The following is a 14962-nucleotide window of genomic DNA, read 5'->3' on the forward strand; positions in this document are numbered from 1 at the left end:
TTTAGTGTAATCCCTCTGCTGAGTTTCTGATTTTAGTGAGGAAATGGAAGCTGCTAAAATCATAAATATAGGAATATATTTTTATTACCTTTTGGATAATCTGAGCCTTAAAGAATAACTAGGATAAAACGAACATACAGCAATTTAGTTTCATGAAAATATGATGACCCAAAAGCTACAAATCAAAGCATCTCTTAGATTAGAAAGAATGCAATGTTAGGCACCAGCAATATTCTCTTCAGGGTAGGATATGCAATATTGTAATGTGTGACACGTTCAGCTGAAAACCCCCCGATAGTGATCTGTTCCCTCGCTTGCCTGTCGGGCACCTCCCTGTCCTGAAATACTGTTAAATCCGTTTACATGCATATTTTACAGCACTATCACGAGCGATGTAGAGATTCACTACACGAGCGAAGAATAACAGGGCTGTCAGGTCCCTGTTCTGTGCTCTGAATGCCAGATGGATGAGGGGAGCAAACAGGAGGTCAGAGATGTTCAGGTGGGGTTGAATTTAGCCAAACAAAGAGTTTAGGCCTCTTTATAACTCAGACAGGACCATTCCTCCTAGACTGGGACTCCCAAACCAGGGTCTGTCCCTCCAGTGCCTTCTGGGTTTCAGTCCAGCATGCTCAGAGCTGAGCTTATTAATCAGAGAGCAAACCCAACCAAGTATTAGTTGGATTAAATCATCAAGCGTGTAATACAGAGGTCATTTGGAACAAAAATCAGAAGATGGGCATGTATACTTCTCTGAATTAAAGGGCTCCTCATTCAAACCTAATTAGATCCAGAGGACCTGAATTTCTGTAGAGGTGCAAAAGTAGTCATTACTATGTCAGTGCAAGCTTTCGTTCCCCTTTTTCTTTGCCCTGTGGGTGCTGTGCAGAGCAGCGCTTAATGAGATCTCGGCTGAGACACTTGTTACGTAGAAAAAGGATTTTATTGATTAAAGGCAGAAGCGTGTTTGTCAAGGTGCAAGAAGCAGCAGAGCCCTTTCCAAAGCAAAAGAAGCACGTAGCCCCCAGTTACATTTTAGGAGATGAAAACAACAAAGCATCCAGCCTCTTAATTGTTTTTCTGCCAGATCTGATCGGATATTGCGGTGTTGAGTGCCAAGGAACTGGGTGTATAGCTGCCACTTGTTATCAGTGTGGAGAAACAGGGGGGTGGGGCTGGAAACGGTGTGACGAGGTGATTGGACAGTGTGGGCAAATGAGGTCACTGTGGGTGGGGAGTAGAGGGAGGGGCCTTGTTTACTACACTTACTATTATTATACATGCCTGCCAAGACGCAGCCAGTGCTTAGTTAACTCCTCCTCAACCTCCCCACCCCTCCCTTTCCCTAAGACATTGTGGAAGATGTCAGCGTGAGCACTCAGCCCCTTCCCTGCAGACAGCTGGTAGAGAGAGGGTGCTCAGGCTCGTAAGGAAAACTCAGCCGAGCAGACAGGCTTGAGCTAAACCCAAGCTCCAGCAAGACATCGCTCGTTCTCTCTGCGTTTCCGCCCCCCCTCCGTCAAGCCGTGACATGGCCAGCAGCCGCTTGAGGAGATTATCCCTGGGGGAGATGGGCTCTTTAAACTCCTCGGAGGGCTCGGAGCTGAAGCTGAGCAGAGAAGGTAAAGTGTGGTGGGTGGGAGGAGGAGGAGGAGGGGGAGGAAGAGGAGAGCGCTTTTTTTCCACTGGGTTGGAGGATTGGAAAAAGCACCATGTTCCTGGAGTGCCAGTGTCTCAGGGCTGACTGGGGCTCAGAGCGAGAGATCAGAGCAGAAATTGCAGGATTAGCTCGAGCTCAGTTAGGGAAGTAGTTTCTTCAAGTGTCAGGTCAGCGGGTTGAAAGTGTAGCGACCCAGGTGAGCTCACACAGGATGAGTGGATTGAGGCAAGGAGATTCTCGGTTTAGACAGAATACCCCCGGCCTCTGTCAGCTTGTTTTGTGTCTGAAATGGATTTCTGATGCATTAAGGCTCATCAATTTCAAGATCTTATTTTTGTATTGATTTGTATTTCCCGTGTGTGATTTGATGTGGGATGTGTGTGGCATGCCTGTTGTTTCAGGAGTGCTTGTGAGCTCTGATGTTTGTTTCGGATTGTGTGCTATGTTTAGCCTGGTGTCACACCACAGGGTCTCAGCTGCCGTGCAAGATCGGGAGGATGTTTTCCTGGTAGGGAGGAGGAGTGGTTGTATGAGTGTGATCTGGCTCTAAACAGTCTTGATATTGTGAATGAAATCGCTCTGGTCCAGAGACTCTGTAAAAATGCACTTGCTACATCCAGCAAGCTGCTGGCAAGTACATCAGGTTGTGATCTCTGTCTGCTGTGTGGAGGAGACATGGCGAAGTGTCTCAGTGAAGCTGGGACCCTCTGTATTGCTTTAAAATACGGCGGTGATGGTGATTGTAAAATTCTTGGTGCATCTGGCACCTCCTGAAGCCAGATCTTCACTGCTTCTCAACCTTTTCTCGTTTTTTTTTTTGGAATGTTGTATTTGTAATATACGATTATAGAGCTAGGCAGTTTTATGTTTGTTCCTGGCTGAACATCAGACTCTCAGAGCCTGATGAGCTCTTGTTTAGTTGTAGCAAACGTGTCTCTCACAGTAGGTTCAGTATCCTTCCCAGGACTGTTTTGCAGGCCCCTTCTGCACTGGAGCCCGGAGCCCGGAGCCCTGGCGGAGAGCTCAGAGGCTGTGTGTTTTCTCCTGAGCTCTGTACCGTCTCTGATGTGGTTTAAACAGCGGTGTCTTCTGAACTTTTCACACTCTCACCGGAACCTTCCTTTGCTTCTGGCACTTTTCCATAATCCGTGGGAGGTTATAATCATTGACTGTATTGCACCTGTAGTATGTGCACTTCAGTACTGTTTAACCCTGGCAGCTTAATAGTGCAGACATCTTTCCTGAAAGCTCAGCGGTCTTTGGTTTGCAAGTGAAGTCAGAATGCCAAGCACTGAAAGATTGCTGGAAACATAAGAAGCCCCATGTGGTGCCTGCTTGGAGATAGGCAACATTCCACTCTCCAAGTAACTAAGGGGCGTCCTGGAGCCTGTACCCCTATAATTACAAGATAGCTCTCTCCACAAGACCGTAATTCAGACCAGTCTGTGGATCATGCAGAGGACAACACTGCTAATGCGTTAGGTTATGATGTATAAATAAATGGTTCCTAGAGATTCTATTACTTTACTTAATATCAAGTTCTATAGAGGCTTATAAAGCTGCTATAGATACACAGTGGTGTTCATCCTGATTTTAAAACAAATACTAACCTTGATCTTACCTAAAGACTACTAAAATATCTGGATGTTTTAATAATCTACACAACTTCAATTCCTAGTAAACTGGAGTTAAATAGAAGGCCTAGTAAACCACAATTATAGAACTAATAATCGGTCTTTTTAACTCTTCTAGACAGCCTCTGATGTGTTTTGAAATGAAAGTTTTTAGTAATCCACTGTTAAAGACCCTATGAAGAGTCCTGCATATTTCATAAGGAAATAATTAGGATCATTGATTGACTGCACGGGTTGGAACAATAAGCAGAAGACGCAAGACCCTCCAGAAATTGTTGTTGAAAGAAAGGCTGACCAGTATACCTTGTGCTGCCTTTGAGCTATACTGCTGTTAATAAGCAGCTACAGTACCTGCCATAATTTTAAATGTCCAATTCCAGCCCGTTGTGGTTTTGCAAGACACAGATACCCCAAAGGTGTCTTAAAAATATTAGAAAAGCATCTTAGAGTAAAGGAGTTTATTGTCATATGTACATGTATATTGGGATTCTTACTGTTCTCTCAGGACATACACAGTACAGCAGACAACACCACACAGTGTAGCCACTACATTACAAAATGGTTCATAATAAATAGTAACAACCAGAACAATAAATGCGTTGTAAGAACAATCAATGTAGTGAAAAGTACATAGAGCAGTGGATTGAGTTCTGAGGAGCTGCACAGTTAGCTGTTAAGCATGTGTACTGACAGTAGGGTTTTGACATCTAGCAGCAAAGACGGACATAAAAAACACCAGTTCCACTTCTGCAAACTGCAGAGATGTGTGGCTGTGCAAGCATGGGATGTCCAGTCTTTCAGAAGGCTGTGGACCGCAGAGACACACGCTGTGCGAAACGAAAGCAGATGGCAGAGCCTTGGGTATCCACAGGCCCACTGCAGATGCTCACTGCCACTGGACTGTAAGCCTTTGCCAAAGAGGTTTGCTGCTTGCAAAACCTCATGCCTCGTCAATAATTCGCTTCCCAAATGAGGGACTGCCCTTCTATACTGCTCGGACTGAGTCACGAGCAGCCCACGGACCTGTCAGAGAGAGCCCCTGCAGCCAGACCTTGAGGTGCGTAGAGGGATTTGCTTGCAGAACATGTGGAAGATGATCTATTTAAGAGGCGGGCGGGGTTTGATGCTAGGTGCTGGTTTACAGAAGGAACGAGCTGGCAGTCAGGTCCCCTACACAAAGATCCTGGTTTGAGTCTGCCTGTTCCTTCTTCTACGGCCTGCACTCCATTTGAAGTTCAAAAGCAATCGTCGCAGACATCCGGTGCAGGTGTATACTAATGAGCCTTTGATGTTGATAACTCATGCAAAACTAAAGGTAAAAAAAAGCAGCACATGCAGTGTACAAAAAGAGAACAAGCAAAATAAGCAAATGCTCCTATCTTTGCGGTTTTTAAGCCGAGATTTTGTGTGAATGTTCTATATTGCTGCGTTTATCCTTAAATTATGAGGATTTGAATTTCACCTTCATTGGCCTTTGCTCACCTAGTCTGTAAAGGAAAGTGAACGTGTTTGTCTTTGACGTTGTTAATGGGATGGGAGAGATTGTCAGACATTTCACAGGCATCAGCGATGCTTAGCATGACTTGTGTTTGAAAATCGTGACCTTAGGAGTGAAGATTAGAGTTTCCCAGCATGCGTTGCTCACTATTCCTGCTCTTTCGTTTTGAATTTCCGTCACCATAGCAATACCACAGTAGAACACAGATCAGCTAAGCCTAAACTATACATAATCTTCTAAACTACAGGGATATCCTACAGCACTTAGTTAGATTTTATGCTTTTCCTTCTCTATTCAATTTTGAAACACCGGTTGTGGGCACTTTGCTGGAAGGACAGGGGGAAAGGCACACATTCAGAAAGAAGACAAGCTGGTTTCCGGATGGTTTCAATGATCCTGAGGTTTTAATCACAGCATAGAGACTCTGGGTCTTCCTGGTAATCCGGGAGCAGAGTGGTGGCTCTGTGGCTAAGGATCTGTGTCTGTGACTAGAAGGTTGCCGGTACAAATGCTCCGTTGGGCCCCTGAGCAAGGCCCTTAACCCCAACTGCTCCAGGGGCGCTGTACAATGGCTGACCCTGTGCTCTGACTCCAAGCTTCTCTCCCTGTCTGTGTCTCATGAAGAGCAAGTATGCGAAAAGACGAATTCCTATACAAGAAATTGTATAGGGCTAATGAAGTGATATTATGTTATGGTCTTCTGTTAGCTGTGGCAATACGAAGAACTGAACTGACAAGGCATGTCCCAACAAATTGCAAGCAAAGTCTCGCTACTTGTTATGATAAAATGGATTCTCCCAAGATGATACATGAAAATCTCATGTATTTTTCTTCTAAATGTGCTTCCCATGCTGGCTAGTGCACAATGGGGCTTTGAGCAATTCTAAGCAAGGTGAAAAACCTCCTTCACCAATATAAAAACATCAGTTACTGTCTCCTTTACGGTGCTGAAGGTACATCTCTACAGGAGATGGCTAGTTCATTGGAAGTAGACCTACCCGTAGGTTTTAAAGTCATCTTCCCATCTGCATCTTATAGTTCTGGTGCATATGTATGTGTCTGTATGGACAGAATGCTTGGTCCCCTGACAGCAGTAGCTTTTGTAGCTCCTGCAAGTGATCATTTGGAATAAAAACTTAATATTATAGGAAAAACCCCTCGGCAATGACATAATTAACAGTCACATTAATATGAGATGGTGCTACATTAAAGGTGCTATATAAAATGAACCTTTTAAAGTATTCATTTCTGATAACATTACTCTTCAGCTGCTGTGCATTCACACAGTCTATTGAGTAAGCTCTTTGCTGAGAGAAACAGTCATTAAGCGTGTCCTATCACAGAACCCCAACAGGCTGTTATTGCCTGAACACTTGTGTTCACATTGCAAGCTACTAGCCCAAGCGGCTACCTGCACCTGGGATGTCATCTGATGCAGGTCCTGTCAGATTTCTCCAGCAGATTCTTAGCATTGGCTCTGATAAAGCAAATAATGATTTAAGCCCTGTGAAGTTAGGAAAAGCCACATCTGCCTAGAATAACAAATAATATCAGCTTCACTGGCAGTGCTGCTCCCACTGGAATCTAAAAGCTTGAGAGTGAAAGAATTGAAGTCATTTTAATTGTGCACAAAAACAGCGCTGTCTCACGAGCAAATAACATATTTTCTAAGGTGTGCTTGAGAGCAGATGTTCTGTATCTCTTTAGTGAAGGATGCTTGATTTATTTGGTCATGCATCTAAAGGGGAACTTCAGTCTCAATTGCTCAGACTGGTTCTTACTGTAAATGTCGGTAACAAAATATTATTTACATATCCTGAATTAAGCACAAAAATTGTGAAAGCACTGGACAGTTGCCATGTTGTCGCTACCCCCTGGTCTCTCCATAGGCAAGAGATCCCATGAATTGCGACGTAATGTGGCCCTTCCTGCTCCCTAGTCGCTGTAATAACTGATGTAATGCAAAGAAGAGGTTGTGCAGCAGACAATTCACAGCAGAAATGTTCCAACGTGATCTGCATGCAGAGTTAACAAGTAAGTTTTCTTTGTCTCGAAGTCAAGAGTAATATCTCTATTAGATTAAAAGAGATGTATTCACAAGCCTGCTTGTTTACAGTTTGATAGGGCTGCTTCATCTCACGGGAGGTTTTGCTGCCTGGTTTTGAATCGCAGAATATGGAGTAAGTTGCAGGTCTTGCATGTTACTGTGTATATTTTACTTTAACTGTGGTTTGAAATGGAGTCTTCAATGCCAGTTCTTTCTATCCCCGAAATATAAAAATAGTGTTGCAGGTCCCCTTCAAAAGCCACACTTTAAGATGCATTTTACATGAAAACAAAGCATTGAGCTCTTTCTGAGTGGTCAAGGTCTCATTATCAATTATGGTCTTATGCACAGTGTGCTAAAACTAAATAGTCAATAATATTAAACCTCAAGTACTCCTGACTGGAATCTGGGAACAGTTTCATCTGTGTATTCGTAGATGCCTGGACTATTTCAGTTCACTTCGTTGCTTTGTGGGACTTTTAGAGCAAGCAGATCAGTCCTGTAGGCATCAGTACAACAATCAGAGGAGCTGGCCTGGAGCCCTGACTGGGGTTGATTAACTGTGGAGCAAGCTCTGAAAGGCAGGGTTTGAGGAAATGGAGCAGTGTCAGCTCAAAGCCTAACTGAATGATCCAATCTTTCCAAAGCTGTCCTTCGATATATATATATAAAGGCAATTTCATTGACCAGCAGGATTATAACTTTGTTGGGAAGCTTTGGGTGTTCTGTAGACGAAAGCCAACAGATGGGGATCTTTGTCATTCTAATTAAGAATCGCAGTCACTCACAGCACTGTCTTTCAAAACAGTAAGGACAGCAGCTTCAGAAAATTTTCTTAGAAACTGGTCGTCAACAGCCAATTAGTATTTTGTGGTGCTGCTTATATTCCTGGTTAAATGATTAAATGTGTCGGTCATCTTGGCTGGAATTGGAGGGTGAGATTCATGCATGATTTTCTTCATTCTCCAGTTTCTCTCACTGTGAGTCTCATAGACAGACCGCATTGATTTGGAGAGCTTTCTGGTTCTATGTCCCTGTATAATCAGTGCAATCCACTGCAATATGACACTTTCTTTTATCTATAGTTAGGCTGGGACAAGTACATGATAAATATGGAAGTTTAAAATTAGTTTTATATCATCAGTCATTCATTTGATTCTAATCAGAAAATTGGAACATCAGAAGGGCTACAGATTACAGGAGCCAGAATGATTTATACTGGGACAATCCCGCCCCTCACTCAGTAAAAGATACTTTCTGTTAGGCTGCCTGTGTAAAAGCTAGCAATCCCAATCACTAGACCACTGTGCTTGTGTACAATAATGGCTTTCAGATGGCAACTGCATTGCATTTGTAAGGGGTACAGGTAACGGTTATTGCACCACCCCCTGTGTAGGTGCTTATTGGGTATACCTCATGCTCAAGCATAATTGTGTTCCTTGAACCCAAAGGGAACAGATCAGGCCAGTATGGGATCTGCACACTTGAGCAGGTGTTGTCTCTGGAGATACCAGTTCATGTGCTGCCCAGTCCAGTCATGGTGATCTCTTTTAGACACTCTTGCTTTATTTCCTCTTTCTGACATCCTCTGGTTTCAAAGCCCTGGGCTCTCTCCGGGATGATCTTCCTTCTTCTAGGTTCAGTTTAGATGCACAGTCTCCCGGAGGTTCATAATGATGCATTTCTTCAAGTTTTCCTTCTGCCATGTCTTCGAAATAAATGACTTGTCTGGCTTCCCCTGGTGTGGTTGCCTTGCATGAGCTGGGAGATGAGAACTGTGAACTGTTTAAAGTCACTGATTCATTCATTATCCCTCACAGTCAAGGATGACTGTCTTCCACGAAGCTGAAGGTGATTGATGAGGCCGGTGCCAGATCTGCAGACTGTCTGGCACCTTGAGGAGGTGTCGTCTCAGAAGGTTGTGGTCATGTACTGTGCAGTCCACTCATGGCAGCTCGCTTCAGAGCTCTGCTTCCTCCTGGGTTCTCGCTCTGACATCATTGAGTCGCAGAGTGCTGGTTTCCTATCCAGATATTCTTGCTCCATCTGATGCGATCAAGACCCAGGGGCTGATGATGCATTTCTTTAAGTTTCCTTTGACCGGGTCTTTGAAATGCTTCTTTTTGGTATGTTTGCTTTGTTTAGGCTGGAAGAAGAGAACCTTCTTTGGGAGCCTGGATTTTGACATCTGGATGACCCATCCGACAGACATGCTGGATAACAATCATATCTTCCATGTTTGTTGAAGATATGCCCTCTTGGGACAGAATGTTGGTCTGCCTTTTCTTAAAATGTTAACATTTTCTGCAAATAATGCTGGTGCCACAGCTGTAGTCCTTTTTACAGTCTCTTGTGTGTTGTCTATGTTTTCTGCCTCAGTTACTGTAGTGCAGGAGTAATGATTACTGCATTTACCCAGTAGTTCTGTACTGAAGATTGAGTTAGACCATTAGTTTGGTGGCAGTTGTGTTTCACTAGCCAGCCACAGGGGGGCACTGCTTCTGCAAGAGTCTGGGGCATCCTGACTGACAGTCCCACCCAAACTCTGTGATGCTCATCCACTTGCATGACACTGTTTTGGCTATCCTGGTCCCAGCGGGCTTAGGACATGGCCTGGACTAATTAACCAATTATCTGAGATCTGAGCTGTAGGGCTTAACTTGTACCGGGAACAAACTGAGATGCTCAACAGTCCCATCCATCCACAGACTTTAAGAATTTTGCAGTGAAGAAGACTGAGTGTTTAACCAAAGCATGTGTTAGTACAATTGACCCAGCTGTCAAGACTCCTTTTTAACTGAGTTGTACATTGGGACGGGTGACATTTTGCTTCTTCTTGAAAAGAAAAATCAAGTGGTTGCTTGTTTGGGCTGTGTGCCGTCAATCTTCCGTCGGCTTTGAATACCCAGTGAAAGAGGCGAGACGTTTTCTCAGTGCTCCAGCAATGGGAACGGCAGAAATAGGTTCTCCATGCTGTCAGCCCCCCCTGCAGCCAAGTTTCGGTGTTCCTTTTCTCAACTGCTATTGTGTGTTGACAATGAAATGAAGCACTTGGCCTAAGTGTGCATTGTTTTTGATTATTTTCACAGGGTGGTGTAGAAATACAATAGTCAGGCAGTATTTTCTTTCCTTACAGTACCCGTAGGAATTCATTTGATTAATACAGGTGGAAGCCACACACAGCTTTGCCTTTGCCTATAGTAGAATTGCCCAGTTTTCCTATAACCCTGTACCTTGTACCTGGAATGTTTCTTAATTAGGTACTTGTTGATCGTAAGACGTGATGTTCTGAGTTGAAGTCCATCTTCCATCTTTTTGTATCTCAGTGGGGCATGAAGCTTATGCTGCCAAAGTTACTGACATTCTTTTTTAGAGCTTTATTCCAAAGAAATCTGGTCTGCATCTTCCTCTACTCCACATTAATAAATACATAGTATAATATAGAATAGGATTAAAACTGGTAAGTACTATGTTAATAAAGATGATGATTTTTAAAATGGCTTATTTTGGTCAGTGATGCCCCCCTGTGAGCTGTTCCTGCTGTCTAACATTGATCCATATGACCAGGACAACCTCAGTAGTGCCCCCCAAAAGGCAGGATGTCAGTGCAGTTAGTTCAAATGGAGAGCAGTTCTAAAGTACACCAATGTCTGTAATCCTAGCGGAAAGCAGTTTAGAAATGTGTCACAACATCCTCCACACTGATCAAACACTAGGGCGAGCTCTTCAATGCGTTGGGCTGTACTTCTGTGAATACCATTTCTCATTATATTTTTAATGCTTAAGTTGCACCCTGGCCACATGCTTAAAAAGCTGTTAGCATTTGAAGAAATTAGATCTTACAACCCACCTTTACTCATTCCAGGTAGGTTTTTGAAAATTGAGCATTATCTTTACAAACTCTTGCCAGGGGCAGTGAAGTCTTTCTGTTCACAAAGCCGCTAACAGCTTGATTCAACTTACATTAACAATTCTGCTTTCACTAATGCACGTAGAAAGCCGCCTTTTCCTGTAATGAAGTGATTTTAACAATCTGAAAGAGTGTCAGTCATTTTCGTAGCACTGCCAAATGGAAAAAGAGGAGTCCTAATTTATTTTCTAATTCAGAGGTGTATAGAACTCTGCATGTACATCAGCAGCTGTTTTTTTTTTCAGCTGCGGTAATGGCAGTTTTGTATAGCTTTTGTGAATCAAATTCTCTCTTGATTCTGTGTTGTGTTTTTCCTCGGCTGGTCAGTTTTCATCATACACTAAGTGTTATAGCAAATACAAAGCACGACAGCATCTTGCAGAACATTTTGATTGCTCCCTTATTCCACCTATGTATTAGTGTGCTCATGTCCAGTTGTGAGAAAACGTTTGTGAACCCTTAGGAATTATCAGGATTTCTGCAGGAATGGCTCCTAAAATGTGATCTGATCCAAGTCGTAATAATAAATAAGGACAGTCTTATTTGACAAACAACACACACAACATTTTACGTTGCCGTATCTTTATTGAACAAATGGTGAACAAAACTCACCAAAAGGACCTGCCTTTTCACTAAAGTCTTCAATGTGTACTTGATCATTTTCACTAGATCAATGTGCTGTACTTATTTTTTCACTCTTTTGTGTCGTACATGCGCTGGTTTACAGGGAAACGTGCTCCTAAAGCTCCTATCTGCATGCCCACACAGCTTGTCCGCCAGTAGGTGGGAAAGTGAAAAGGATTAGAAAGAGCATTAAAATCTGTAAGTAATAGTCGAAGTTTAACTATATCTCATTGGCACTAACGTGATTTCCTCTTCTGCGTGGATCATTGCGTGTTAAGTGGCTTTTATGAAATCTTATTGCACGTCGGAAGAGATGTGAGCTGAGTTTTATCCAGGATGTTTTTCCACGGGTTTTAGTGACGAATCAATAGATTAAGATGCAAGTTACGGTGCATCAGTTTTGATTGCACTATAATTTGTAAAGCACCTTTAGAGCAGATAGCCATCCTATCGCAGGTAATTGGTGTTAAGGATTGGGGTCCACAGCATGACATGTTGTCATTTTCCAAATAGATTTTATGTCATGGCAAGTAGTTGGCATGTGTGATTTATAACTGCACTTAATGTTGCTGTGTATCTCTTTTCAGTTGCAAATCAAATCTCCCTGAAGGAGTTGCTAGCCAGCCTTCAACAGCATCTTTTAGGACCCATTCAGGGGAGCTGCTGGATAGAACTTCAAAGGCAGACTAATGGATCTGACAGGACTTTCCTTTGTGCTTTGCAGACATCTGAGCAGAGGCAGTTCATTTTCTGCAGTGAAAGGTTGTCCCCCCCTCCCTTTCTTAAATTTAAGCCAGCCTAAAAAGATATGCTGCCTGCTTCTGCCCAGCTGTTAGGAAAGATATTAATTAACATCTTCGGTTAGGGCAAATGCTAACCCAGCACAGCAGGAGGTACTGTACTGTGTTACTCTCCCAGGATACCCTGCCAGAGCACAGAAACCTTTTTATTAGCACACGGAAGCAGAAAAACATCCTTAGGGGGCTCTTTTAATTGGGGTCATGTAGAGAATTAGGGTTGACTCCGGGGCACAACCAAGGTTTGCAGATTTTAAAAAGTCTTTACAGTGGAACGCAGGGTCTTCGCTTAAAACGGTGTGTGATTATTTCTAAAAAAGAGGTCCCCTGTAGCCTGCAGGGGCTGTACAGCCAGGAAATATCAGAAAAATGGTTTCTAAATGTGCAAGTAATTGATGACTACAATAATATAAAAACAGGCCAAGTGGCGTCGTGTTTTTGTCATCCAGTGGCCCCTCGGCAGTGGCTGCAGGTTTCGTGTTTGGTGCTCAATGTGGCTCACTGTGTCCCAGCCTGTATGAAGGACCCGCTTGTGGAGCTGAGGAGGCAGTCAGTCTGGTCTGGCCAGACGGGCCCGGTGGTGGAATTCTGTCCCCTCGTCAGATTTGGCTAGTTCTGGTCTGGCCTGTTGGGCCTGGTGCTGGAGTTCTGTCCCCTCGTCAGATTTGGCTAGTTCTGGTCTGGCCTGTTGGGCCTGGTGCTGGAGTTCTGTCCCCTCGTCAGATTTGGCTAGTTCTGGTCTGGCCTGTTGGGCCTGGTGCTGGAGTTCTGTCCCTTCATCAGATTTGGCTAGTTCTGGTCTGGCCTGTTGGGCCTGGTGCTGGAGTTCGGTCCCCTCGTCAGACAGGGTGCTGGCTTCCTCCTGATGTTCCTGGTAGGGGGTGGAGACAGAAGTTGCTTTGCTTGAAGGCTTTGATGTGTGGCTCCAATCCACCTGCCTTCCCCTGGTCCTGCCAACACTAATCCCCCTGATATTCAGTAATTAAGTCCCAGGAATTTTATATCCTTTACCTCCTTTTGTCCTTTTCATTTTTTGTTCTGGCTGGGTGAGTTGAAAACTTCGTTTTAATTGTTTTGCCTGTTAGTAATGAAGTGCAGTCATGCTGTAAACACAGTCATGAGTGTTAGCAACACTCTTCTGACTTTGCCCCCTGTTCCAGGATTGCTGTAGTAAAAGTGAATTTTAGCCATCCAGCCTCTGTGTGATAGAGAAACACCACTGCTAAGTGCTGCACACATCTTCAGTTTTACAAAACTCTTGCACGAGAACAGTCCAACCTTAATTGCAGTTTGAGTTTAATAAAGTTTGTTTTTCCTACATCTCTCACTGTCGACATGAACCTTCCTTTTTTAAGAGGGCAGTCTAGCTTGGAACAGAAGAGCTGTTTCTGTTTTTTTCCAATGTTCCTGTTTAGTTTTTTGACAAAACGAACAGCTGTCGGGTAGTGGAGATGACACTGGAGAGACTGAATGCGCTGGATGAGATACAAGAGAGATGGAGAACGCGAAAGTGTGGAAGTTTTATTTAGTAGCGGTAATTACAGTTTTAGTTTTAGTTCTGGCAGTTTCAGGACTCGTTGGAGATGAAGAAAGCACTCCGAGCCTGTTCGTTTGTCATTAAAACGGGCTTTCTCTCCCTTCCTTTCAAGTAAAAAAACAACACTCCGTTCCGATTTAATCTGTCAGCGGGCAAACAGGATTTCACAGAAGAGAAAAGTCACTTTATGTTGAGAGCTCAATGGCCCAAATTCTACAGAAAGTAAACCTAAGACTTGTGATTCCATTACTTCAGTCTTAGGTTCTCTGCACCTGCTCCCAGTGGAGCTGAGAAATCTGAGGTCCTTCTCTTGACTTAAGGCAGGGGCTAACGTCTGATTACATCCGAGAACTTCTTTAGTCATTCTCTCCTCATGCTCGGCATTCCACCTCTTCGCTCCAGACAAGTCCCGGGATCTATAGCTAAGTGACTTTCCATTAGCCACTGAGTCTCCTCCTCCTGACCAGATTTTAAACCTGAATTGAATCTGTACTTTACCCTGGCCTTTTATTGCCTAGCAGACAGGTTCATTGGCTGACTGTGTTAAGTCTGTGCGTTAACACACTGGCCTGCCAGTTGATCCCCTTCTGCACATTCCAGCTTTTTATTAAATCATTCACATACCAGGGATAACCGTTGTCACATTGCCACTTCAGGACAATGGCAGGGCCGACGCAGTGCGGCCTCTAGTGGTTGTCTTAGGAATTGCAGCTCTGCTTTACTGGGACACTACCAGTACCGAACCTCTTGCTCTGTCTCTCAAGACACTCCTTGGTCCCCCAGCTTGCTTGATGTTTCGCCTACTTTCCTTGCACTACTGCTACTCACCGGCCAGCAGTCTTTGTGGAGCTGGAAGACGGCTGGACGCGATGGGGGGGGAGGGCGGGGGTGCAGGGAGGAAGGCGAAAAAAGCCGCCCCCAGAACATGGGACTTTTGGGCTGCACGAATCAGGAGCTGAATTAGGGCCTTGGTAATTGGGGCTGTCCAAACAGAGTCCTTCCCCCCCGTGAGGACCCCAACCTTTAATGTGAGTCGGTTGTGTCAATAAAGGTGCCGCAGGGCTGCTCATGGGGCCTCAGCTCATTAGAGCTCTTTAGGTAGATGCTGAGTCTTTCCTCCTCTTGCAGAATAGAAGCTGGCCTGTGAGTGTTCCAGCGAAAATAAGACACATCCACCCTCATGCATTCGACTTCTGTGAAGGATCCAGCTTAAGGTCTGTTAATGAGGTCTCGTCTCATTCAGAACCCTTTCAAG

The 14962-nt window shown here is 44.1% G+C and overlaps 1 protein-coding gene across 7 annotated transcripts in view; it reads left to right on the top strand.

Moving 5' to 3' along the window:
* The window catches only part of mpp2b (MAGUK p55 scaffold protein 2b), a 65789-nt gene that overhangs the window by 19824 nt on the left and 31003 nt on the right, over positions 1–14962 (top strand). Inside the window, exon 2 of one of the 7 annotated variants that reach the window (XM_088622615.1) lies at positions 8985–9109. The exons of 5 other annotated variants lie outside the window; for them this stretch is intronic. Coding sequence is in view for 1 of the 2 variants with exons in the window: in XM_088622612.1 (XP_088478738.1) it covers positions 1532–1622 (91 nt within the window). In the remaining variant the exon portion in view is untranslated. Of the gene's footprint in view, positions 1–1311; positions 1623–8984; positions 9110–14962 lie in introns of those variants that run through there. One more of the 7 variants, XM_088622612.1, reaches the window with a different exon arrangement.

The sequence above is a fragment of the Lepisosteus platostomus genome, chromosome 28 (genome assembly GCF_059453375.1).
Source record: "Lepisosteus platostomus isolate fLepPlt1 chromosome 28, fLepPlt1.hap1, whole genome shotgun sequence".
NCBI lineage: Eukaryota > Metazoa > Chordata > Actinopteri > Semionotiformes > Lepisosteidae > Lepisosteus > Lepisosteus platostomus.